Source organism: Hordeum vulgare, chromosome 3H (genome assembly GCF_904849725.1).
Source record: "Hordeum vulgare subsp. vulgare chromosome 3H, MorexV3_pseudomolecules_assembly, whole genome shotgun sequence".
Classification (NCBI taxonomy): Eukaryota; Viridiplantae; Streptophyta; class Magnoliopsida; order Poales; family Poaceae; genus Hordeum; species Hordeum vulgare.
The window spans coordinates 515,229,115-515,245,522 of record NC_058520.1 but is presented as its reverse complement, the minus strand read 5'-3'; the positions used below and the strand labels follow the sequence as shown (position 1 = coordinate 515,245,522).

Sequence of the window (16,408 nt, the reverse complement as noted above, 5' to 3'; positions counted from 1 at the left end):
TTGTTGGCGGCTTTCAGCTTTTCCATATCAGCTAAGATCGCCTGGTATTTTTCTTCTGCTTGAGCCCGCGCCACTTGCTGGTCGGCTAAACTTTTCCTTAAGTCGCCCAACGTCGACTCGGCTTGGGCCATAGTTTCCTGTAAACATATTTTGGAGGGACAAGTCTCAGAACTGTTGCAAGCAACATCCCTGACACTTGGGAGCTAATGTATAATTTTTTTTAAAAACAAAATTATACCACGAGCAAGACTCGGCTCATCTTTCAATAGATGACCCCGTCCTTGGGGTTTACAGGTCAAAGATTTTTTCTAAGTCAAGACCCGGCACATCTCTCAAAAGATGACCCGGCCCTTGGGGGTTACAGGTCGGAAGATTTTTTTTATAAGTCAAGAGCCGGCTCATCTTTGAAAAGATGACCCGGCCCTTGGGGGTTACACATCGAAGATTTTTTCTAAGTCAAGACCCGTCTCATCATTCAAAAGATGACCCGGCCCTTGGGGGTTACAGGTCGGAAGATTTTCTAACGAAAGACCCGGCTCATCTTTCAATAAGATGACACGGCCCTTGGGGGCTAATGAGGAGGGTATGCATTAAGGCGTACCTCATGTTTATTCTTCATCATATGGAGCAGGTTCTTCTCCATTTCATAACTTGTTTCCAGGCGACTTGCGAAACCAGAGCAGAGTTCATCAAACTCAACTTTTTCATATTGAGGAAGTTTGGCCTTGGAGATCTCATGTCTGGTGGAAGGATGGGACAATGTTGATACATGTTTCGATAAGATTGTCGAAGCCGGCTTAGAGAAGCCAGTACCAGTAATGACCACAGCATCAGGATCTTCAGCCGCCTTCAACGGACTTGGCGGGTTGGTTGTTTCTATGCCTTCCTTGGGCGAACTTGGAAGGTCAATTCGGTCATCACGTATATCTTTTGCCGGGTCAACATGAGCCGGTGCTGGGTCTTCTTTAAGCTCTGGAGCAGAAGGAGTGGAAGCTGAGCCGCCGGTTTTCCTCTTCTTTGCTTGCACTCTAAGAAAAAAGACGCTCCTTCCTTTAGCCTAGGAGTTTGTTCTCACCCGGAGGAGAAGTGTCCCGGCAATAAAACCATGACTCGGCCCAGCCTTTGCGGTGGCTGGGCATGGCGAGTGATGGGAATGGACTGTCCTTGCATCGTTGGATGTTAACCCCTCCAAGTTCTAAGCTAGGGCCATTGGAGAACTCGGTATGGCGATTCAGGTGGAAGAAATACCAAAACAAAGTGACCGACGGTTCCATTCGTAGGTAAGCTTCACAGAATACCTGGAATCGGCACATGTTGCTGATCGAGTTAAACCCTGGCGGACGTTCATGAAAAACAAAGCATCTCTGAGGAACTTTGACCCTGGCGTCTTAAACCCTCGTTCAAGGTGGTCAGCAAAAACAACTATTTCCCCTTCGGCCGGGTTGGGAATTTGTCGCCTAGTCCAGATCGCCATCCAATGACTTCCTTCGAGTCAAGGTTCCCTGTCTTTACGCACTGCTCGAGAAAGGTGTCGTCAATTTTGGTCGGGAGCCAGTCGGCCTTAAACACGGTACCCATAGCTACAAAGGAAAAGGTCATGGGTAAGTTAACCCGCCAAAACGCTTGTCGAGTGGCTGAGGGAATCTATTAACTCGCCAACAAGGGACCAGGTTTGGGCACGAGGGCGATTTAGGAATTTCCCGTTACTCACAGGAGGTATCTCAGGGTATCAAAAACATTTAGAAAAATTATGAAGTATGAATCTACAAACAGTCTTCTACATAGCAAGCAATGCAATGTGGATCTACGAGCAAGGTAAAATAACGGAGAAAGCCTGGATAAAGTGAAACAGGTCACGGTTGAAAGCAACTACGGCAGGGGTGATTTAACCAAAGCCCTCTTGGTTCTCTAAACCGAAATTAAATGGATTGGAGATGCGGTCGGTGCTAATATGCTAAGCTACCATTTTTAATCGAATGGCAACGCCGAGGAGTTCGAGGAGTTCTAGGGCGCAGCGAATGGCGAACGTTGAAAAGCTCGGATCTGTTCGTAATGGCGGAGGATTAACCTGTTAAACGACGTCCGGAGGCGGTTATGCAGGCCCGCGGTGGAGATGGTGTCCCCGTTTAGCTCGACGATGCGACGGACGCAGTGGCCGGCGGCAGAGTTCCTCAAGCGACGACGAAGTTCTCCGGGCGGCGGCGGAGTCCCTCGGGCGGCAGCGGAGTCCTTCGAACGACGGCGGAACCCATCGAACGGCGGTGGAATTCCCCGAATGGTGGCGAAGCCCCTCGGACGATGCGGGAGACCCTCGGGCGGCGATGGAGCTCGCTGGGCGGTGGTGGAGTTCCTTGCGTGGCTACGAGGAAGAAGAAGAAACAGAAGACGAGTGGGCAAAGATTCCCTCCGCCCCTGTTCCCGAGCCTATTTAATAGGTCAGGTGCGGGGATCGAGGCGCCTCGTGCGGGAACCGAAGGGGGCAAATTAAAGATTCGCACTTATGGCGCCAAGATTTTCGGGATATTTGCGCCGAGAGATCCGTTGGGGATTGCATCATCATTTTCCGGAATTAGAGGGATAAGGTGATGTCATCAGAAACGGTTCGGCGACTTGGGTATTTCCATGGTGGATGGGGGCTTAAGCGTATGGTGCACGAAAAAGGTGGAATGAGTTGTTCCTAAACTAGGTAAAAGTTTATTGGCGTGAACAGGTTCAAGTCAATCTAGGGCCTAATGTTGGGGATATTATCTGCCATGTGACCCGCCCTATTTGGGCCGGGTCACCAAGTGGGCGACTCATAATTTGGCGGTTCAAGCTTTGGCCCAGAAGGCCCAGGAGCTGGATGGCGGTTCAAGATCTACATGGAGGATAAGTCATCACGGAGTCCTCCGGTCTTGGAAAGCACGACGATTTAGAGATTAAAGGAATCACGACTTATGTTATGGCAAGGACTCTTGTAAATCCTAGGGCCTCGACCTGTATATAAAGGCGAGTCCCTGGAGAGGGGAGGTCAGGTTAGAAATCATCGAGAGCTAGGTCAGACGAGTTACGCCCTCCTTGTAATCGAAACATCGTCAATACAACACAAAGCATGACGTAGGCTTTTAACTCCTCACGAGGGGCTGAGCCTGGGTAAATCTGAGTCCCGCTTCCACTCAAACCCCTTTGAGTCGCCACCAAGGTGCAATGGCTCCATCATTAAGTACTTTCACTAGGACATCTGACGTGAGAAAACCACGACACCATCCACGGAAACTCTCCGGCCGAGGTAGAGGCAAGGAACACCATCGAGATGTTGAAAATGGGAGTAGTACAACAGGCGCAGTACTCATATAGCCGCGAGCGGCTGCACTCCACCCGTGAAGCAAGCCACACCATGACTCGTCATGATGATCCGCCCGCGGTGTCCAGTGAACGGCAATGGCTGCCACATATCAACCCGCCCAGAATTCCCGACACACGAGCTTAAGAGCTTGTGGATGCGGCACGAGCCGCCCGCCTGATGGAGAAACGGTTGCGGCAGGTCAGGGTTACCCGGCTTATACCTTGCCTTCCCCCGCGCAGGCCGAGACCGGAGGCAGGAACATTGGGATACCATGTTTGGTACCCACCCTCCGCAATCAGCGTATGCCGAAAGATTTCAAGGGTCCGCGAAAGGTACCCAATTACACGCCGTACCTGGAACCAGGAGCATGGGTCGAGAGTTACGACCTTGCAATGGATATGCTCGATGTGAGCGAGGTGGTTTGCGCCAAATATTTCACGATGATGCTTGAAGGGACAACGCGCACATGGCTGAAGAACTTGCCACCCAACTCCATCAACTCCTGGGCCGAGTTGAAGGAACGTTTTGTCAAAAAAATTCAGAGGAACTTGCAAGCGCCCGATGACCATTGTCGACCTACAACACTGTGTCCAGCATCCTGATGAGTCGGCCCACCACTAGACGCGGTGAGTTGCAGAAGTGATCCATTCATCAGATGGTATCTCGGCGGCTCACGCCGTGCTGAACTTGGAGAAAAATTGTCACTACGAGCCTTTGATGCTGAAGCTTGGGCGACTCAAACAAAAGGTGCGGGACGTGGGAGAATTGATGGACACCCTGACTAGGTATGCCGAATCTGACGACACTAAAGATCCCGGGGAGGATTACGACAAAGTCAGCACTGCCAGGAGAGGCGAGTCGTCAAAAGGCCAGCCTCAGTTCCACGGGAGAGGCAACCACAACCCCGCAGGACAAGGGAAAGGATGCAGTAGGAAGGCGTCACAGATTTCATTACTAATACTAACGCCTGCAACGGGAACCAGCGTCAGAAGAAAAGGGGCTTCAGTGGGAAGAAACCACGCAATTATCATGAGATGCTCAAGGGCCCGTGCCCACAACACGCCACCGCGAAAGGTCCGTCTACCCATTCTTGGGAGGATTGTTATGTGATGCAGGAGTTCCGTGCCGAAGCACTCAAAAACGGGCAAGGACGCAACCATGGCGGGCACCAGGAGCAATTGGGTACGGCCGGGTCACACAGAAACCCGTTTGGCGGATTCCACAACCCGGGCCTGCAAGGCGGGTCACAGGCTAATGCTGGGCCATATCAGGTTCAGAACAGTCAGCAGTATAATGCGCATGGCGTTTTTCAGTAGCCGCCTCCGCAAGGCGGCTCCCAGCGGCAGGATGACAATGGCGGCTTCCAGAATAACCTTAAGCAGTTAAACGGCGGGCAATATCATGTGTTTACCACCATCACTTGCAAAAGAGACCGAAAGATAAAACACATAGCCCTCAGCGTGATTGAGCCGGCGCTCCCCAGGTACCTCAATTGGTCTGAGCAACCCATTGTTTGGAGTAGGGATGATCACCCGCCTCGGGTTGATAACCCTGTCGACTTGGCTTTGGTCGTGGCGCCCCAGGTTGGGGGCTATACCCTTTCCAAGGTCCTTATGGATGAAGGCAGCAGCATTAACATCTTGTATTTTGATACCTTTCGGCGGATGAATTTCTCAGAGGGCAATTTGATGCCATCTTCCACGGTCTTCCACGACATTGTTCCGGGTAAGTCGGCATACCCTGTCGGACGGATCAAGCTTAATGTAGCTTTTGGCACGGAATCAAATTACATGAGCGAGTCCCTCATGTTTGAGGTGGTCAAAATCAAGAGTCCTTACCACGCGCTTTTCAGAAGGCCGGCTTACGCTCGCTTCATGGCCCGTCCATGCTACGTCTACCTTAAGCTCAAAATGTCGGGCCCTAAGGGAACTATCACCATCAGCGGGGACAAGAAAATAGCTCAAGAATGCAAGGAAGGAGACACGGCTTATGCTCAGTCGGCTTGCGCGGTTGAGGAGCTCAAGTTTCATCAAGCTAATGTTGACCCGGCAGATATGACACCGCTCAAGAGACCCACGATCGATTCAGAGCCGCCCCTGCCATAAGTTTGGTAGGGAGGTACCAAAGTGATCCCGGTATGGAACACTTGACAACGGTGTTTCTCTTTTATGAAGGTGATGAAGAGCTCGTCGTAAAGGGTTACGCTGATGCTAGCTTCGAGACAGATCCGGATGACTCTAAGTCACAAACCGGATACGTGTATGTTTTAAATGGTGGGGCAGTGAGCTGGTGTAGCAGCAAGCAAGACGTCGTGGCAGCATCTACATGTGAAGCGGAGTACATAGCTGCTTCAGAAGCGGCTCATGAAGGGATCTGGATGAAGGAGTTCATCACCGACCTTGGAGTGGTTCCAAGCGCGTGAGGTCCGATAACACTATTCTGTGATAACACTAGAGCCATTGCCATAGCCAAGGAGCCCAGATTTCACCAAAAGACGAAGCACATCCAACGCCGCTACAACTCCATCCAGAACCAGGTCCAGAGAGGAGTAATAGATATTTGTAAAGTACACACATATCTGAATATTGCAGACCCGTTGACTAAACCTCTTCCTCGAGCAAAACATGATCAACACCACAATGCTATGGGTGTTTGATACATCACAATGTAACTAGATTATTGACTCTAGTGCAAGTGGGAGACTGTTGGAAATATGCCCTAGAGGCAATAATAAAATGGTTATTATCATATTTCCTTGTTCATGATAATCGTCTATTTTTCATGCTATAATTGTATTAACAGGAAATAGTAATACATGTGTGAATAAATAGATCACAATGTGTCCCTAGCAAGCCTCTAGTTGGCTAGCTCGTTGATCACTAGATGATCATGGTTTCCTGATCATGGACATTGGATGTCATTGATAACGGGATCACATCATTAGGAGAATGATGTGATGGACAAGACCCAATCCTAAGCATAGGAGTGCTTTGGGTGTATCAAACGTCACAACGTAACTGGGTGACTATAAAGGTGCACTACGGGTATCTTCGAAAGTGTTTGTTCGGTTGGTACGAATCGAGATCGGAATTTGTCACTCCGTGTGATGGAGAGGTATCTCTGGGCCCACTCGGTAGAACATCGTCATGAGCTCAATGTGACTAAGGAGTTAGTCAAAGGATGACGTGCTACGGAACGAGTAAAGAGACTTACCAGTAACGAGATTGAACAAGTTACAGGTATACCGACGATCGAATCTCGGGCAAGTTCTATACCGACACACAAAGGGAATTGTATACGGGATTGATTGAATCCTTGACATCGTGGTTCATCCAATGAGATCATCATGGAACATGTGGGAGCCACCATGGGTACCCAGACCCCGCTGATGGTTATTGGCCGGAGAGGTGTCTCGGTCATGTCTGCATGCCTCCCGAACCCGTAGGGTCTACACACTTAAGGTTCGATGACGCTAGGGTTATAGGGAATTATTGTACGAGGTTACCGAAGGTAGTTCGGAGTCCCGGATGAGATCCCGGACGTCACAAGGAGCTCCGGAATGGTCCAGAGGTAAAGATTGATATATAGGATGGATGGGTTTGGACGTCAGAAATGTTTCGGGCACCACCGGCAAAGTGTCGGGACCACCGGAAGGGTTCCGGAGGCCCACCGGGAGAGGCCACCAGTCCCAGGAGGCTACATGGGCCAAGTGTGAGAGGAAACCAACCCCTGGGTGGGCTGGTGCGCCCCCCACACCCAGCCCATGGCGCCTAAGAGGGGGAAGGGGTGAACCCTAGCGCAGGTGGGCCTAAGGCCCACCAGGGGGTGCGACACCCCCTCCTCCCCTCCTGGCCGCCACCCCTCCCCCCATCTAGGGCTGTCTCACCCCCCCCCCCTTAGGGGTGAATACCCTAAAGGGGGCGCCACCCTCCATTTCCCCTATATATAGCGGGGGTTTTGGCCATTGGGGATACAGTTTTCCATCTCTCTCTCGACGCAGCCCTGCTCTTCTTCTTCCTCCTCTCCCACGGTGGTTGGCGAAGCCCTGCCGGGAGACCTCGTCTCTCCATCGACACCACGCCGTCGTGCTGCCGGAGATCTTCCCCAACCTCTCCCTCCTCCTTGCTGGATGAAGGTGCGAGAGACGTCACCGGGCTGCACGTGTGTTGAACGCGGATGTGCCGTGGTTCGGCACTAGATCAGAATCACACCGCGATCTGAATTGCCGCGAGTACGACTCCATCAACCGCGTTCTAGCAACACTTCCGCTTAGCGATCTTCAAAGGTATGAAGATGCACTCTCCCCTCTCTCTTTGCTGGTCTCTCCATAGGAAGATCTGAATATGGCGTAGGAAAATTTTAAATTTATGCTACGTTACCTAACAAGCCGAACGGTCATCTCCTCATCGGGCCCGCATGAGATGATCTCATGGTCGACAGACCTGAAGATTTAGGACTCAGATCCGCTATCCGCCATGTTGGAGAAGGTAGGAGATCGCCGACGGAAGCTTGGGTGGCGAAGTGGATTGCACGGAAGTGAAGTGGAGTGTCTACGGTTTGATTCGGATATGGATAAGGACGAATATATGTGGGGTAGGGTGAACCAGCGTGAGCTAGGTTTACATGACGAACGTGTTCGGTCTTCTTGGTTTAAGATAACATAACACTGTATATGTTTACGAGAAGAGAATTTCTTTTTTTTTAGGCAAAGATGCGGAAACGAAGTGTGGCTGTGTCTCGAGGCTGCATCAACGGCTCACCGCGGAAGTTGGGTCGTGCAGATAGATGGTAGCAATGCCCATGTACATGATCAGAGCTGGCTGGGAAGTGGGAACAATGGCCGTCAGCCGCACGGCGATACCGGGACTAGAATGAGCCCCGTCGACTCCGGCGGCCGGACGGCAATGCACGCGGGCCCGCACTCACGTCTCGGCTCTCGCCACGGCTAATCCGGCGAAGCTCTCCGCCGCCCACGCCGCCAGGTTCGCCCCATCCATCCTCCCCTCTACAGCCATTTCCGTTGTGTGATTCGTGGGGGTAAAATGGAGAACCCGGTATTCAGATAAAAACCAATAACAGTAGTGTTCAATTGCAAACAAATTTCTTCAAGTACAAATTGCAAATCCTAAGTACAGTTACATATAGTCTTCTGATTCAAGGTAAACCCTAACATCACCAATCTTTATTTCATATGATATGACATTCGTCGTCACTATGCAACATCGGCGTAGAAATCCTGGATTGTGATCCGGACTGCTAGTGGGATCCTCACCGAGTGGTGCTCGTTGCGCCAAGTCAGGCTGCCGAATGTGTAGTCCCCTTGCACCTTCCACAGAGGCGTCATGCTGACCTTGAAGGCGTGCACTTTCTTTGTCGCGTTGAAGACTAGGGTTGGTGGGTCAACTTTGATCTTCACTCCTGGGGGTGACTGTATATCTGCTCGGTAAACCGCGTCGACCTCGCCGACGTTCGTGACCGCTCGCTGCACCTTAATTGGACCCCTTAGCTCAGGAATGGATATGGAAGGCAGGTTTAGCTGATAGGCTGGCGATGTTGAAATGTTGCAGATCTCGTATTTCTGAATCGTGCAAGCGAAGAACTTGCTGTAGTCCCTCGGATCGATGTCGTAAACAAGGCCAGGATCGGCGGCTGCATTAGGATTTATGTTTCCCCCTCCGTAGTCGAATGGGTCGGCGACCTTCCGGGGTAGTGCTTCTGCTAGCATCGGCATGCCATGCTCATCCTTGGTTGATGCTTTACCGATGCAAAGAAGAGCAATTCATTGTTAAGAAAGCTTGAGTGGATTTATGAGGATAGTGTTCCATGTGTATATAACGGTTTAGGAATTTACCAGTGGTAACAATTGCCGATTTTAGGGCAGCGTGAGACCAATCAGGATGTACAGCCTTTAGCAGTGCTACGATGCCTGCTACATGTGGGGTTGACATTGATGCCCCTGAGTCGAACACATATCCATCTCCTGTAGCTGCTAAGATGTTGACTCCAGGTGCCGCTATGTCAGGCTGTTAAAGCAGTTATAATGGGATTACGATAATTTCACCGTATGAAGGTAGTGCTAACCGGTCTAACAAAATCATCTTAAAGTCCCTATTTCTGAGAGAAATTTTATGATCAATCCCTACTAGCTAGTTGGATGTTTTTCCGATGATTGTTTCTAGAATTATAATATATATTGCACAGGACAACAGAATGCGCTCATTTTTGCTTGTGTACCTTAAGAACTGTAGGGTGCTTGACGGAGGGGCCTCTTGAAGAAAAAAATGCGACTCTTGGAGCAGGAACTCGGACTCCTGTTATAGTACTTGCTGGCTCAATCTTAGCAATGGGCGAGCTGCTCAAGTTAAATCACAGTTTATTGAGTCTTTAAATAATTGCAGGATAAAAGATAACATCTGTAAGCAACTACGCATGGAAGGTCACAAAATAGGTTCTTACCCTTGGCTTCCAATGTATGTTGCAACCTGATATCCAATATCAATGTCGACAATGACACATGCCATGCCCACACAATCTTCGGTGCTCAAAAGCTTATCAAAGGTATATATTGCGAAAATAAGACCAGATGCCCCACCAGTTTTAACATTTGTTATGGCGTCTGGGATGATGTCTGCTGGTGGGCCGAAAGTTTCTTTAATGCATAGAACAACTTTTCCGTTGATTTCCGTGCCATTTAGCGCCTCGACTGAGCAGCTGTAAACAGAAAGACCACAATAGTTGCTCAACTGGATGCCTAAACATAAAATGACATCTATCTACTTAATCAAGAAACTGAATAGCATCTGACGCACCTTCCACCTTCTACAAGTGGTTGGAACTCACTCTTGGATTCATTTTTTAGCATGTAATAGAGTGATTGACCCTGCAAATATGAAAAGTCATGCATAAATTTGGAGTGGTAAGTGTTTGAGGATGATAAGTGGAGCAAAGTTGCCTCCCAGGATTCTAAGTTTCTAACAAAGATCATGTTTTTCTAGTGTATTACCACTATAGTTTGATTGTTTCCAAGGGTAATGGCAGTTGGAAAAGACCGGTCGATCTTGCTCGTTGCGACTGTAATGGCCCAAGGAGCTGTGTTAGACATGACTTGTGGTCTAGGCCCGCTATTTCCCGCGCCGTAAACAACGGTAATACCCTTCTGGACTGCATGGAGTGAACCAAATGAATTGTCATTATATACGACTGATAGGGATAGGATGTCAACTCCGTCATGAATTGCATCATCCAGAGCTGCTAGCAGCGCGGCACTAGCAAGCTGCACCTTCTTCGGGCCCTCAAATGCGACCTTGTACACTGCAAGGCGTGCTCGAGGCGCACCACCCCGTGCCACACCTGCTGCCAGGCCATGGAGGCTGACCCCCTCTACTATTGCACCGGCTGCTGTGGATGCGGTGTGCGTCCCGTGCCCATTTATGTCTCGTGCCGACATGTAATTGTTCGCTTGATCAGCTTTGTCCAGACCCGCAGGATAGTACCGTGCACCTATAATTTTCCTGCTGCAGTTGGTGCTCCCCCAGGCCTGGCCCAGCTGACACACACCCTTCCATCGTGACGGTATTGGTCCGTACCCATCATCGCTGAAGCTTCTTGATTCAGGCCAGATCCCTGCATCAATTGTATTTGCAGTGTTTTAGCAGGAATTTGGTTGGTGAAGATTTTTTTTTCTTTCTAATTTAACTTTTAACAATGAAGGACTGACCAGTGTCGACTATCCCGATAATTACATCTTCTCCATATTTGCTCCTTTGCAGAAGTTTATTTGGTGGCTGATGGTCCAGGTTCATGCCAAGGAAATCCCAGCTTCTTGTGGTCATCAAGTCATGATTTTGATTTGGAGTAACGCTGATAACTTCAGGTAGCTCTGAACATGTCACAAAGATACATGAGGAACAATATTTCTAAATCTAAATCAGAAGTCACAAGTTAGTTATCTGTGTTGTGTATACATCACAGAGTAACAAAAAGGAAGGATCCTCATAACCCGAGTTAGAAATTGTCGTTTCTCAATTAACTACTGATACTCGCAAAAATCAAAAATTTATTGTCCCTTATTTAAACTTACTTGCACGAATTCTGAAGTTTGATTGGACAATTCTCAGCGGTGACACAGAAATAGTTATTTTTCAGTCACCTAAGAAATACAGTAGCAAAAATTGAAATATAATCGGGCAGGGTCGTGAGGCTATCACAGATGTGCAGCTTCGTACTAAAACAAGTGGACAACTACAAATAAATTGTGTTTGCAGAAAAGAGACCATAAATTGAGCCACAACAGGCTTCTACAAAACGGGGATAAGAACCATGAAACTCCCCACCCTCGAACTCATATTGATAATTAAAAAGATAAACAGCTTAACAATGGAGCAAATGTTAATCGCCAAATACGTTTCTTTCTTCAGTAGGAAGGGTCATGCATCAGGATTGGATTCTTCAATTGGGTCATCTTAACAGGATAGTGGTAGATCAACAGAGAATCAGTGCAGTAATTTGTTTAGGTAAACTTGGCTCACCTGCAAGATCTTGTGCTTGGTCATCTGTGAGCATGGCTGCGAAGCCTGAGAAGCCATGCTTGTAGCTATAAGTGATGGAGGCCAACGCCTCTTGCTTGCTGAAACAAATCAGCAGGTGATGAGGAAAAATAAAACGACAGCTTTACTTGGAATTGCCGAACAAAATACTCTGTCCTCTAAAAGTATATATATTGCCCTTCAGAATATCAGAACCAAACTCGGAAAGCTAGCAAACTTGTTCTGAGGTTTACCTTCCAAGAATGGCGCTGAGCATGTCATGGTGTGAAGCTGTTACGAGAGAAGCGTCGTCATGTTTCTTCTCTCCCAGGTAAACGATGTACAGCTATGCGTGGAGAGGAACAGAAAACACAACTTAGCATCGAACAAAATCAACAACATGAGATACAGTAAGTGGAGAGGAACAGAAAACACAACTTAGCATCGAACAAAATCAACAACATGAGATACAGTAAAATGTAGGGTGATCCATCAGCCATACCTTTTGAGATCCATACCCTCTGCTTATGCTTATCACAAGGCATAAGCAGAGCAGGAGGTAAGCCGAAAAACGCCGAGGGGAAGAGTGGAAATCCATGTTTGTGTGATATGATACAACAACAGGTAATGGTATTTATAGGCCTGTTAGTCTCTGTCTTGTATGATGATGACTAACTAATTGTCCATGTGCAGGAAAGAAGGTCAAAGATATAAGGCTCCGTTCGATGAATTCAATCTTTCGACACCGATTTCCTCCTTGCAGTTTCCCTGGAACAAGCTGAGCTGAAACGCGTTGCGTTTCTCCCTGCTCCGGTGTTCTCCCATTTGAAACTTGTAATGTTGCACTTATTTTCAGTTTGTTCATTCGCATGGTAAGCAAATACTCCATGCATATTATCTTCCATTCCCTACAAGAAGTAACAAAAACAGAAACGTGTGGCGTGCAGGCAACGAAACCCCGGAAGATGCTGCCGGTTGCTGTAGGCAAGAACAGCGGAGGGCTCCGTGTAGACGGGGAATCAAATCAAGGAGCAGCCCGGGTGGATAGTCTCGTGCGCGTGTTGAAGGTGTGGTGGTTCTCAATCGGCGGCGGGTTTTGTATGCCTTTCCTTTTCCTGGCCGCTGCACATGATTGTACGGGCCCATCACCCGTGGCTGTGAGCGATCCGGAGAACATTGACTTCCTGATGAGAGAGCATCTCTCTTCCATCTCTTCCGGAGAGAAGATTGACTTGACTAGCGCGTCGACCGTCCATGCCATGCCATACGTAGTGCCAGCTCTTCCAGTGTTATCTTGGAGACGTCACTGCCGGTTCTACTGATCTTTTGTTTCTCTATGATAATAGAATTGCACGATGTATTGATCAGGTGCAACCGCACGTATATATGATGTACAAGGTGGACCACAACCTAAACTATACAGAACTAGGAGGTGGGCCTAATACACAATATGCACATAACACATATACTCAACACCCCCTGCAGTCGAAGCGTCGCCGTTGCTGACGCAAAGACTGGAGCGAAACTCCTCGAAAGACGCCGTGGGCAAGCCTATGGTCATGATATCTGTAAATTATTGGGATGTGGGAACGTGGAGAACACGAACGTGGCCAAGAGTGACCTGATCCCGAACAAAATGAATATCAAGCTCAATGTGCTTGGTGCGATGATGATGGACTGGGCTGGCAGAGAGGTAGACCGTCGAGACGTAGTCATAGTAGACCATTGTCGCCTTGGTGAACGGGCACAAGAGCTCAAGAAGAAGCTGACGAAGCCAGGAACAGTCAACGACAACATTCGCCACGACGCGATACTCAGCCTCAGCACTAGACCGAGAGACCGTAGGCTGCCGCTTGGACGACCACGAGATGAGTGATGGCCCAAGGAAGACACAGTAACCCGAAGTGGATCGCCGTGTGTCGGGGCAGCCATCCCAGTCGGCTTCGCTGTAGGCGGTGATATCGGCGGAGGCGGAGGCGAACAACGTGATGCCCAAGTCCATGGAGCCATGAATGTAGCGTAGGATCCGCTTTACATCGGCCCAATGAACGTTTCGAGGAGCATGCATGTGAAGATAGACCTACTGAACGACGTACTAGATCTTTGGACGTGTCATAGTGAGGTACTACAGAACGTCAACAATAGAGCGTAGCATCCGAAGCAGGAGAACCATCAGTGGTGGAGAGCTTGGCCTTCGTGTCGACAGGCGTGGCCATGGGTTTGCAATTAAGCATCCCAGCACGGTCAAGAAGCTCATGAGCGTACTTCCGATGATGAAGGAAGAAGCCATCAGGACGGCGCACCACCTCAACACCGAGGAAGTAGTGCAAAGGACCCAAGTCCTTGATGGTGAACTCAGCACGAAGACAGTCAGTGAGCCGACTGAGAAGGCCAGGCGTGCAGGCTGTTAGGATGATGTCGTCAACGTAGAGGAGCAAATATGTGGTGTCGGCGCTCTGGTGATAAACAAACAGCGAGGCATCGGAGTGTCTAGAACAAAACCCTAGTTGATGAAGGAACGTCGCGATGCGCTGGTACCAGGCGCGAGGAGCCTGCTTGAGCCCGTATAACGAGCACGAAAGCAAGAACACATGATCTGGAGACGTCAGATCAACAAATCCCGCAGGTTGCTGACATAAAACCTGCTCCTGAAGGTGATCGTGGAGGAAGGCGTTGGAGACGTCCATCTGGTGTACAAGCCATGCACGAGAGACCGCAAGCTGGAGGGCGGTGCGGATCATGCCGGGCTTGACGACCACAGCGAAAGTGTCGGTGATGTCGACGCCAGCATGCTGGCGAAAGCCGCGAACAACCCAACGCGCCTTGTAGCGATGGAGGGTGCCGTCAGGATGGAGCTTGTGCTTGAAGACCCATTTCCCGATAATCACATTAGCGTGTCGGGGTCGTGGAACAAGCTGCCAAGTCCGATTCCGCTGCAATGCGTCAAACTCCTCCTACATCACAGCCATCCAGAGCGGATCACGGAGAGCGGCTCATACGGAGGACGGCAAGGGCGATGGCATAGAGGTGGAAGCCGTGCAGGCGTACTCGTCCGAAGGATACCGCGAGCTCGGCCGAAGAACGCCCATATGGGCACGGGTGACCGAGCCGACCGCAAAGGCCATGGGTGGTGAAGCGGGCGGGGCCGACGCTGCGGGTGAAGCGGGTGAAGCCCGCGTTGCGGGTGCAGCAGGCACCCACGCTGTAGGAGCCGTGGATGTAGCTGGCGTTCTGGGTACAGTTGGCGCCCGTGCTGGAGGTGCAGCCGGCAACGCCACGGGTGGCGTCGAGGAGCCCGCAGCGGTGCTCGGAAGCACATCGCCCAAGTCATAAGAGGCCGCAACCACGCGAGCCGTGGTGCGGCGCGAAACCAGGGGCAGGCCAAGGGCCGCGTGCAAACGGCCTGGTGAGGCGCCATCAACGGCTGGTGATGAAGAAGCCGGAGGCACCTGCTAAAACGGAAACAAACACTCGTCAAAGTAAACATGTCGGGATGTGAACACGCGATGGGAGATAGGATCATAACACTGATATACTTTGGAGTTAGGAGGATAACCAAGGAAGATGCAAGCGATGGAGCATGGAGCAAGTTTATGAGGAGAGATGTGAACCACACTGGGATAACAGAGGCACCCAAAATTGCGCAGACCCTCATAGGAAGGTGGCGTACCGAAGAGTAAGTGGTGTGGTGCATAGTTCCAGCGAGGACGGCAAGGCCGAAGATTGAGGAGAAGAGATGCGGTAGCGAGAGCATTCGGCCAGTGGCGGGGTGGCATGTGGGCATGAAAGAGGAGGGTGCGGACGCAGTCGTTGAGTGTGCGAAGGACATGTTCGGCGCGACCGTTTTGCTCGAAGATATACGGGCAAGTGAGACGAAAAACTGTGCCATGGTGCGAAAGGAAAGAACGGAATGCAAGATTGTCGAACTCTTTTCCATTGTGAGTCTGAAGAGCAAGAATGGGACGGCAAACTATGAGCTGACATAGGAGTAAAAATCCGTCAAAGTGGAAAGTGCATCTGACTTTCGTCGCAAGGGAAAAGTCCACGCATAATGGGAGTAATCGTCAAGGATAACAAGATAATATAGGAAGCCCAAATTACTAGCAACTGGAGAGGTCCACACATCACTATGGATTAACTGAAAAGGAAAAGAAGCAGTGGTGGTGGAACCAGTAAACGGAAGGCGAACGTGTTTGCTGACACGACACACATGACAAGTATGATCCTCAATCTTATTACAAGTGGAACTAAAACTCCTAAGAATATGACGGAGAGTGATGGGGTTGGGATGACCCAGACGAGCATGCCAATGGTTGACGCCGACGGCGAGAGCGACATGAGCGATGGTGGTGGAGGACTTTAGGTGGACTGAATAGAGATCCTCGTCGGGGCTATCACACCGGTGAAGTACCATCCTGGTTCGAGCGTCCTTGACACAAAAACCAAACTCGTCAAACTCAACAGTCACATGATTTTCACGAGCAAGATAGCGAACGGAAACAAGATTTTTAATGAGATCGGGTGAAACAAGAATGTTAGATAAAGACAAGGGCATGGA

At 49.8% G+C, this 16,408-nt stretch overlaps 1 protein-coding gene across 1 annotated transcript; it reads right to left on the bottom strand.

Moving 5' to 3' along the window:
- Nucleotides 1-8,409: 8,409 nt before the first annotated feature.
- On the bottom strand, nt 8,410-12,467 carry LOC123444608 (subtilisin-like protease SBT3.5). Its single transcript, XM_045121388.1, has 10 exons — nt 12,353-12,467; nt 12,105-12,196; nt 11,854-11,951; nt 11,043-11,204; nt 10,329-10,948; nt 10,135-10,205; nt 9,782-10,036; nt 9,560-9,677; nt 9,177-9,348; nt 8,410-9,079 (listed from the first exon to the last, which is right to left on the bottom strand). Exons 1-10 carry the CDS (start codon nt 12,446-12,448, stop codon nt 8,538-8,540), a joined length of 2,226 nt encoding a protein of 741 aa, XP_044977323.1. The 5' UTR covers nt 12,449-12,467; the 3' UTR covers nt 8,410-8,537.
- Between the last annotated feature and the right edge of the window lie 3,941 nt (nt 12,468-16,408).